The following is a 10,600-nucleotide window of genomic DNA, read 5'->3' on the forward strand; positions in this document are numbered from 1 at the left end:
CGGTGGAGGGGAAAAGAGAGCAGCTGATGTGCAGAGGATGCTGGGTGCTGCCCCGTGCAGCGCAGAGCTGTGGTGCACCAGCAAGCAGAGCAGCCAGATGCAGGGGGCACCTGCAGGCGGGTCAGTTGGAGGAGAGCAGGGAGCTGTGGGAGGACAGGTCCATGCTGCTGGCGCTGAGGCCTCTACTCTCTGCACGGAGGCCTTGGGTGCCCTGGAAAATACATCGCCCATGAGAACTAATACCCGCAATCCACACCCATGCCCCGAAGCTGCCAGACCACCTCCTGCACCCCTTGTCTTGCAAGCCGGGACGCCCCCAGTGCTGTTACCAGCTCCATGAGGTGGTGACCTCTGCCCTCCCTGCTCCCATCCTGTGGCTGGGGGGGTTGCTGAGCTCCGCAGGGAGTGGAGGGTTTGCTGAGCTCAGCAGGCAGGGAGATGGTTACTTGGAGGCAACACCTTCAGTTTTGGAGCTATGATCTCCAAAGAGGGGCTGTGCAGCTGCCCAGGGGTGCACTGGGGGCACCAGGCCGGGTCATCTCTTGGGAAGTAGAGTAGCTCCAGCCCCACACCGCAGCAGAGTACATCTGCATGGATGAACATCTCTGGTGGGGTCTCGGGCACCACGTGTGGGCTGCTGTGCTCCTCCCCACCTTGTGTTGCTAACTACAGCCCCTGTAGCCAGATGCAGCCATACAGCCCCCAGTTCAGCACCCATTCCTGCACCAGCCCTGCTACTTGCCCGGTGCTTACCTCAAACGAAGCATCACTAGACTTATGCAGGTAATTTAATGACGCAGCTCGTTTCATGCTACAAGAAAGCAGAGGAGAAAAGGTTTGATCTTGTGCCTAGCCAGACCCCAACCCCTAAGGTGGCAGGGCCCCCACATGCCCTGCACCCAGTCTGGCCCTCACAACCTTGGTCCCTACCTGGTATTCCTAGGCTCCAGGGGACCATTGCCCTGCAGCTTCTTGACCAACATCTCACTGCTCCTCCGTATCACATCCCGGATTTTCCCCAGGGAGCTGCTGCGCTGGAGGGTGCCACTGCCATCCTGGACACAGAGACACAAGTTGGGGTTATGGCTGAATGGCACCGATCAGGCTTTAGAATGCTGTTAGACAAGTGGCCAGGAACTGGGCTTGGCTCCAAACACCCTCTTGCCTGCTTGCATTGAGGATTTAGTCCTGGTCCAGAGCAGGCTTACTGCTCACTACATGGCTCTCCCTCACCCTGGTTCTCCATGGGACATGATGACCATATCAGGGACCCTGACCATCATGGCCTGGCTCATCCAGACTGATCCTCCCTCCTGCCCAGTGCAAGCCCAACACCCAGCCAGGCTGTTGACCGGCACCAGGCCACCAGTACAAATGGCACTGGCATCCCCCCAGCCCTGCTCGAACATGGTATAGCTCCACCACCTGCAACAGCTCAGGAAGCAGCTACAAAGGAGATCCCAGTGGCCAGGGAAGCACCAAGCCCTGATGGGAGCCCCAAGTTTGTGGGTACTTTTATCAGACCAGAACATGCTGCCAGGACATTCATTTCAAGGACTCCCTCCTCCTTTGCTGCTGGCTGGAGACTATCTTCACCCTCCCCTTGCCCTTCCTCACCATGCCATTGCTATTCCTCATCTCCATCGAGTACTCACCCTGATGCACATTCTCGTCCTGCACACTAGGCCTGCAGGCTCAGTCATGTCAGACATGACCAGTCCACATGCACACATGGCCTTGTCCCGTCTCTAACACCCCCAAGACAATTAGCTTTGAGCCTGCTGAGCAATTCAGGCAGATCCATCTGGGATGCATTCATCTGGCTGCACCACTACTGTGTTGCCAAGGAGGTACCACTCTTCTTGGCCCCCCCATCTTTAGCTGTGTCTGGCCCCAATAGCTGCCCCAGGGTCACACTTTGGCAGGGGTTATCTTCACAGCTACCTGCTTTTTCCAAAGACCAAAACCAGCCCTAAATCTTTTTCCCCAGCCTGTTTCCTCCCACATGCCCCCAAAAGTCCCCAGTACTCAGAAAGGCACCCTCAGCCATTGACAGGCTCTAGCCCATCTCCTGCATTTAGCTTCACATGCATGCAAGGCACAGGCTGCTAGCATGACACCACCTCATGCCACTGTGCCATCATGGCACCAAGCTCCTCCCCTGTGACCAGGCACGCTCATTACACAAGGCTGCGGCACCACTGCTGATGAGGAGTTACTTTTGCTCTGATAGTCTCGTAACAGCAGTCCTCCCTGCTCCTGAACCCAATGGCCCCTGGCACGTCAGGGCAGAAGAAATGGAGATAAGGCAACCACAGAAGCCCTCTGCTCCTTACGAGTATGTGTGGGGAGCCTCTTTGTATCACTCCAAATGACCAAAATGCCCTGTGGCCCAGGCTGGCAGCAGAGATTGCCCCAGGACTGTCCATGCAGCTCTGCAGATAAGCAGGGTCTCTGCTTTAGGCCAGTGACCCCCTTGTGCTGACCCCTATGGGTTGTGGCCCTGGGGGAGGCTTTTCCAACACTTTGCCACTTCAGTTACCCCAAACTCATCCAGCCTTAGACAGCTCTCCAAGAGCTGAACAGGACTTTCCTACTAGCAAACCTTTCTCCTGGTATTCATCTCATCCCTTCTTGGATAAGCCAAGTGCATTGAACCTCTCTCACTTTCACATCATGATGAAGGATTTCCAAACTGGGAGCCATGTGCTGTTGCTGCAAGGGATCCGCTCACCAGGAGTGCATACAGCACCAAAAGTATTAGCAAGGTAAACAATTCAACTCCTGCACCAGGCATCCTGAGCAGGTTTTGGAGGAGCTGGCCATCAGTATGTGGCAGCAGCAGACAGTGGTGGGGCTGTGGTGTCTTTTGCCTCCCCACCAGATTTGCACTGGATCACCACCCTCCCTGCAGGGTACTGCCAGGCCAGGCACTGTTCCTTTTGCCAGGCCACACAAGCCAGGGGTGCAAAAGGGAACACTACTGGGGCAGGGGAACAGGACCATGGTACAAGGGCAGCAGGATCCAGCCAGGAAGTATGCTCTGGATCAGGGCTGGAGGATGGAGCCACATTTCCCCAGCTGCAGTGATGCAGACTGACTGCAGACCAACACCAGAACAAAATGCTGTTGCATGCTGCGTTAAAAATAGCCTCCCTTCTCTTCCGACTCCCTTTTCTGCAGGGTTATTTTTAACCCAGAACATTTACGGGGCTTGGTTTACCACAGAGCCCCCACTCCACTGCACCCACCAGCATGAAAACACTCAAAAGAAAAAGAAGCAGCTCTACTACTGAGCTACTCTCCACTGCGTGCTCCCACTCTGCCTGCTGCATGGAGGCAGAGGACTTTGGCAGGATTTAGCAGCACATGGAGCTCAGCACTGGGGGACACAATGGGGTATTTCTCCAGCTAATGGAAACACCTGTTGGGGAAGGCTCAAGATCAGACACCCCAGGGCAGCCCTGCCACACATAGCTACAGAACTGAGATTAGTAGCAATCCCAGTTTGGGATGTTAGGGAGAAGCACAGCAGAGTCAGGTCCCTCATCTCCAGGGCTCAGCCTAAGAGAGGTGCCCTGGGGGCAGTGATGTCCCCCTGCACAGAGACACCAAGCATCCCCTGCACCTGCTCCAGCAGTATTTGCACCCGCCACCCCAGGGCTGACCGACGCTGGCCTACAGAGCGTGGAAAGAAGCACAGGGCAGCAGTTCAGGTCTGTCTACCTTTAATCAGAGGTACGGTTGTTACAGCACCAGATCCAGGACATGGCAAAGCACAGGAGCAGGTGGCACTGAGGCCTGAATGCATCCTGCACTGCGGACTCACCACTCTCCAGAAGCATGGAGCAGCGCTGGGAGAGAGAGGCAGGGAAGGCACAGTCCTAGAGCACTCAGCCCTGGGCTCCAAACCTCATGGTCCTCAGGACAAACCTCCTTTGAGCAAGCCAAGCTCCCAGGGATCAGCACGCATGTGCCCCAAGGCCTCTGCACCACCATAGGAAAGCCAGGCCCAGACAGATCCAAGCATATTTAGTATCACAGCCTGCCAGATGACTAGCATGACAGAAACTATCCAGCTAAATAAATAAAAAGGGGAGGGGGTCCTGCACTGGCCTCTGGGCTCTGTCCTCCTGGCTGCAGCCTCTCCAGCCTTCTTCCCAGGTAGGAGGGCCAGGGATGTCCACTTCCTATAGATGGGATGAGGGTGTGCACCCAAGAGCATGAGGCTCAATGCAGTGGTGGTCTGGCCCTTTCCCAGTAGTGACCGACAGCACCAGACCCTGTGCAGGACTGGAGTCCCATCAGAGGCACTGAGCCACTCACACACAGGGTCAGCATTGTCTTCCTAGCAGTATCAGGGTTACAGACTTTTACAGACTTCCCACCCACCTAGCTAGGGACAGCCAGACAGTGAGTCACAGCCTTAGGGACCAAGTCTCTCAAGCCAAGTCCTGTGTTCAAGCATTGACCTCCTCCATGAGCAATCTGGCCCCTTCTCCTCCTGTGGAAACCTCCCTCCAGCCATCCTATCTGCCCCCACACACTCAGAGCACTGCAAGCCCTGGGGTGCTCTTCCTTTCCTCACATCCTTCTTTGCACCTCCTTTTTCTCCCCTCCTTTTTCTGCTCCAAACCATTCCCCATGCAGCCACTTCTAATGGCCTGGGGCCTAGCCCCTTGCAGAAAAGTTCTGCTTTCCTCCTACTCTTCCTCTGCGTCCAAGGAACAGTTTCACCCCTGCCCCTCCCAGCAGCCACACCTGGGGACCCTGGAGCAATGGGGAGCTGATTCATCCCTTAATGCCATCAGGTGAAGAATTTGGCTACAGCCTCAGGTCAAGAGGTTGCAACAAAACATGCTTATCCTGGCAGGTCCCTGTTCCATACATGGCCCTTGGCTGTCACCCCCTCATCTCATCTTGGATGTACAGTAGCTGTGGGCCACCCTACATTCCTGTGCCCCTGCAGAGACACCCACATGCTGCCCCTGGGTTGCAAAGCTCAGCAGGGAGGAGGATAGCAGGACAGGGACTGCCCTGTCTTGCAGGGAGAGCCCAGCTCACTGCTGGCCAGCGCAGGTTTGCTACAGGGCACTAACATCAGCTAAGCCTACGGGGAAGAAAGCAACTGGGCACACAACAGCCCTGCCAAGGTCAGGCCTCTGTCCCAAAACAGGCGCCCATCTTCATGCCTCTGTCTTGGCCTCTGCAGAGATGGAGGGAACAAGCTAGGAGGGTTGAGGATGTCTAATGATGGTGGAGTCGGCACGCCTGGAGTGAAGACAATCCCCTGCAGGCCTGGTCCCCAGGGATGTGCAAGGGCAGGCTGGGGGTGGGAGCACACAAGGGGACGGTGGCCCATCGCCCTGGCCTGGGGGAGCAGGCAGCTCCTTGCAGATTCTTCCTGCTCTTGCTGGCCACGGGACTGGAGCTGGGCCACATGGCCAGGCACTCCTCTGCAGGCATCGCGGTGCCCTCGCGCGCCGGGAGGGTTGGGGGACTGGCGTGGAGTTCTTGCCGAGGAAGGAGGGATGGTGTGGAGGAAAAGTCGGAAGATACAACACAAACATCCAGGTGATTGCAGTGGAGGGGAAAGAGGGAGTCTCGGGAGGCATTTAAGCCTAGTGCACAGAGAGGAGAAAGACACAATTTACAAGGCCGTGAGGTTGTAGGACACCCAGGGAGCAGGTGGGGAAGGGCCCAGGCTGCATGCAGAGACAATAGGCCACATCTGGACAGGAAGGGAGTTTTGTGAGGCTGAAACAGCGGTCTCACATCTTTGCCAGCATGCTCTAGCAGGCTGGCAGGAGCAGCTAGCTCAGGAAGGATCAGCCTGGGCCTCCTGCTCCGACAGCTCCCTGCTCCTGGGCCTTGGGTGCCTGTCAAGGCCTCAGCACCACTAAGCTGGTGCCATCCCAGCTCTCCTGCCAGACTCTGGTTCTCCCAGTCCAATTACCTGGGCAGCAAGTAGCTGGGGTCCAGGCCCTGGGGTGCCCCCCTTGGCAGCAGGGCACCAAGGCTGCTGGCACCCTATGGCCTCCCATGGCCCTGCCTGCAGCAGCTGACAGCTAAGGGATGGCAGCAGAGACTACCTTGAGGCAGCATATCCAAGGTCTCTAGACCAGCACCGGGAACACTAGCTGTGACAGACAGGAGCAGTGGGAGCTGCCTTGGCCTCCTATTTTGGGGAGCGGCAGCCCAGTGCAGGGCTACTAGCTGGGGAGAGGAGGATGGCTATGTGCGCAGCAGGCTGGAAAAAGCACTGAGCATCACGTGGCAGTAGTTATGTCCCCCAAGATGCTGGGCTAACCCTCAAACCCTCTGCCTACAGCTGACTGGGCCAGAGAAGCCCTGCCAAGCTTCTTGGGGAAGGGTCATGTAAGCAGGGACCATTCCCCTTGGCTGGGTCAGGCTGGGGGAGAGGGTGGCATTGCCTGCTTGCCTTGGGATGATCAGCTCAGAGACTGTCAGGAAGGTCAGAGACTGTCAGGAAGGTCTCCCAGACCATCACTACTGCAAAGCGATCACCCAACACCAACCACAGCCAGGAGGAATGACAGAGGGACACCAGAGAGAGAGACAGGACAGGGACCAGGTGATCCTAATCCAAACCGGCAGCTCTCCCTCTGTGCTTGTCTAGCCCCTCTACTAACATGGAGTGCAAGGGCCCAGGGTTTGTGCCTTGCCAGGGCTAGGACCCTCTTCAGTCCTGATGCCAAGAGCTGGGACAGAGGACAGCCCTGCTGTCTCAAAGCTTTGCTCCCCAGGTCCCCTCCAGCTGCCTCCTGGGTACAATCCACAATCAAGAGAGCCAGCAGGCTTCAGGCTTGGATGTTGAGGGGCTGTCATGGCAACAGGGAAGAGGAAGGAGGAATGGAAGGAGCTCATGCAGGTGGGGATAGAGCTGAGCTAGGTGGGGAAGGGTTAGTGACAGCAGATGTGAGGAGGGAGTGAAGGACTCCGTGTGCTCAGTGTGTCACCTGTGCCAGGCTGCAACACCCCCTGGGTATCCAACTACACAATGCTCTCAACTAGAGTTTGCAGGAGGAATAGTTAGTGTTAAAAGCTCTATCAGCCCTCGAGCTAAGCACCCACCAGCACCATGCACACTTGTTGCCTCTTCTCCATTCTCCGCCTTGCAGAAGACAAAAGGCACCTGTCCCAGACTTGGACTGCCATCTTCCTCCAAACACAGCACTAGTGACCAAAGTGCCCCACAGTCTCAGAGCAAGCCTACATCCAGGTCATCCTGTTTGTGCCTCAGCTAACACCAGCCTCTTTTGCCACCACTGGTCAACCTGGCCTGGCATCCCACAAAGACCTGCCTTTTACCACCTCTGCTTGGCCAGAGCCCATGGAGAGCATGAGACCAGGAGAGGGAGGACAGCAAAGACTCTGGCTGCAGACTATTCCCATGCCCTGCAGTCACTCAGTCACAGACACACTAAGCACATATACACACACAACACTCCCCAGGCTCAGCATTGCCTGTGGCGTAGTGCAGGACAGACAGCCAAGCTGCTCACAGAGGCTGTGTGGGCCTGAGGTGGGGCCGATGCTCTCAGCAAGGGCCTCAAGAGGGAAGCAGCAGGGAGAGATGTTAATAAGGTTGCAAGGCTAAGATTAAGGGCAGACCAGGACCAGCTCATGCTGTACATTGCCAGGGCCTGGCAGCCCCCTGGCAGCAGGAACCCTCAATTGGGGATATCTGGCCTGTACACCAGAAGCCAGGCCCAGACACGTGCCTTTGCGGGCTGGCTGGCTCATGCCAAGAAAGAGGGGAAGGAAGTGTGCAGGGAACGAATGGAGGCAGACAAGGATGCCACGACAGGCCACGCAGGGACAGCCCTGAGCCGGGCTGTCCCTTCCCTCTGGCAGCCAGCTGAGGCCATTCTTGATGGTGTCTTGTACTTACCCCGCTCCATTCCACGCCCATACTCACTTCCTCGCTACCGTCTGTGGCATTCTCGTACTTGACGCTGCCCCCCAGGCTCCGACGTCTCTCTGTGCCATCACCCTCCTTCAGGATCTCCACCACCTTTGTCTGGTTGATCGGGTCAATGCCCTACAAGTAGAAAGGGATAAGGAAGCACCATGTTTTGCCCTTCTGTGTTCTTTCCCTCTAGCGATCTGCTGTGCCATCATTGTGCTTGCTCCCGTCCCCTCTCTTGGCCATTGCCCCACCACAGCCAAAACTCTCCAGCACAAAGATGGAGCAAAATGCCATCCTGCACTTAGCAGTCCCTGTTTGGGTTCCCAGCTCAATGAGCCCCCCACCAAGCCATAAACCACCCTGGGGTACAAGGGCTTGCTACCCCAAAGCTGACAGCTTTTTGTCTTCACATTTTGGTGTGTGAAGGTTTCTGCTGTTCTTCAGTCTTTGTGCTAGGTGCTTACAGCTCCTACTTTATTATTTGAGGACTGAGAGGAGTTTAGGGTGAGAGGTACTCAAAGAAATCCTTAGTGTGTTCCCTGGACAAAAAAATTAGTGGGAAGAAAACATCCCAGTGAGTGCAGATCTCCTCAGTGGCTGACAAAGCCCAGTAACCTGTCCTAATCCAGCTGCAGTTATTTCTGCACTCAAAGAGACACACCTTCTTCCCCACATGTACACACACAGACATCTGCTCCATCCACGCACACTTGCACATGCACAACTCATGCACAACATATGCACACATGTGTACCCTTGCACAAATGCAACCCCAACTACCAAGCTGCTCTGGTATCATGGGAATGTAAACCAAGGATATCAGAGGCTGCAAGGCCCAGAAGAGTCCCTTACCACACCACAAGCCAAATGTTGTGCCATGACCTGCCACACCAAGTCTCACAATGCGCCCTCCACCAGGGAAGGTCCCTCTGGGGTTACCTGCCGCCGAGAGCGAACTGCACACTCCTCCAGGGTCTCAGCTGCCTCTAGCTTGCCCTGGCGTCGGTACAGCGCACCCAGGTTCCTCAGAGTGGTGTTCACAGTTGGGCTGTAGTAACAGATGGAAGGTGAGCAGGAGCACTGGGGCCACTCCCTCCAGATTCCACAGCTGCCCACAAACCACATCTTACCTGCTAACCTTACAGGCCTTGTACCAGCCGCCATACTCAGCATAGGGAGCACTGTCTCTGTGCTTGCTCTACAGAGTAAGGAGGGATGAGAGTTGTCAGCCCCATGCCTACTGCCATTCTCTGGCCTGTGCTCTCCCACTGGGTACCAAGGTCATGCTACAGGTTGTGCCCCACACCAGCCCAGCCTTTGGAAACACACTGTGCAAGTGTGGTGATGAAGCCCAGGAGGTTCCTAGAGGGAGAGCTGAAAACCCATTTGCTGCAACAGATTTAGGCCACAAGTAGAAGTGATGTCCCCTGTCCCCACCCCAGCAAGGAGCATAATCCCATCTCCTTGCCCCTTCCATGGTACCAAAGGCAGCAGGGACAACACAGTCCATCCTCACGGTGCTCTCGAGAACATGATACCCCATCCCATCACCCCCAGCATGCAAAAGGGAGACAAAAAAAAACAACGCCAACCAACAAAACCCCTAGCATGCTGGGCATCATGGGCACTAAATCCCTCAGCCATGGTTAGCAAAGGATTCAGCCAGCCACATCCAAGCCTTCTGCCTGCAAGGTCAGGCTTGCCCCACAGCAGCTCAGCCCAGCTAGCCATTTCCTCTCCATGCCCAGCCTTTGCACACCAAAGCTGGCTGGCTGGGCCTGCCACAGCCAGGAGCAAAAAGACTGCTAGCCAGAGCAAAAGGAGAGGGGGCAGACCTGATGCTCAAGGAGAAAGATCTAGGGCCAGGACAGCCCACTCTGCAGGGCACTAGCTGCTAGCCAGCATTGCCCTGGGTTGGTAGCGATCATGGCACCTTCAGGCAGGAATCGTTACTGCTGTGGGAGCAGAGCTGCCTGTCCACACACTGTGCACCCTGGTGCGTGGCAAGCACTTGGAAGCGTGCCATGCCCCTGGCTCTGCATCCACAGGACACAGGAGCTGCGCAGGAAGCACTCAGCTCAGCCCTAAGCCCAGCAGGGTGCCACTGCTCCACAGCAGGATTTTCCCTCTGGCAAGGACTCTAGCCCAGAAGAAACTGTCTTCATGAGGACCATTTTTCTTACTCAGTCCCACAGCACTTCTCAGATCTTTACCCCACATGCTGGAGTCTCCCTGAGCCATAGGCACATGTGGCTTTCCTTGTGCCAGAGCCTACACAGCCTGGGCAGGCCCCAGGGATAGGAGAGCTCAGGACTCAAAACACTTCTGAAACTTGCATAGGGGCAGCCCTAAGAAGGTGGCTGAATCCGAGGGGAAAGGTATCAAATCCCCTGGGGCAGAAAGGGCCTCAAAGGCAAGGGCTGCCAGCTGTGCCCAAGGCCTTGCTGCTGGCATGAGCTTGCCTCCCTCACTGCCACTGAGAGCAGAGAGGGAAATAAGAAGTGAAGCTCTGCAAGAGGGGTTTGATGATTTTAATAGGAGATGTGGAAACACAACACAAAGTAGAGTGGTCCAGCAATACAAGGAGGTCTGTGGTTACCACCACCTGGCCAAGAAGGCCATGTCATGGGCCAGGGGCACAGCTGCCCTGGGGAACAGGAGCCCCTA

The 10,600-nt window shown here is 56.2% G+C and overlaps 1 protein-coding gene across 1 annotated transcript in view; it reads right to left on the minus strand.

Moving 5' to 3' along the window:
* Positions 1-49: 49 nt before the first annotated feature.
* The window catches only part of LOC104620036 (kinesin light chain 1-like), a 15,493-nt gene continuing 4,942 nt past the window's right edge, over positions 50-10,600 (minus strand). Inside the window, exons 10-15 of the mRNA XM_010286117.1 lie at positions 9,064-9,131; positions 8,873-8,981; positions 7,916-8,065; positions 931-1,055; positions 754-811; positions 50-211 (exon numbers count right to left, since the gene is read on the minus strand). Of these exons, the coding sequence (XP_010284419.1) occupies positions 122-211; positions 754-811; positions 931-1,055; positions 7,916-8,065; positions 8,873-8,981; positions 9,064-9,131 (600 nt within the window). The 3' untranslated portion in view covers positions 50-121. The remainder of the gene's footprint in view (positions 212-753; positions 812-930; positions 1,056-7,915; positions 8,066-8,872; positions 8,982-9,063; positions 9,132-10,600) is intronic.

Source organism: Phaethon lepturus, unplaced genomic scaffold (assembly GCF_000687285.1).
Source record: "Phaethon lepturus isolate BGI_N335 unplaced genomic scaffold, ASM68728v1 scaffold40384, whole genome shotgun sequence".
NCBI classification, from domain to species: Eukaryota; Metazoa; Chordata; class Aves; order Phaethontiformes; family Phaethontidae; genus Phaethon; species Phaethon lepturus.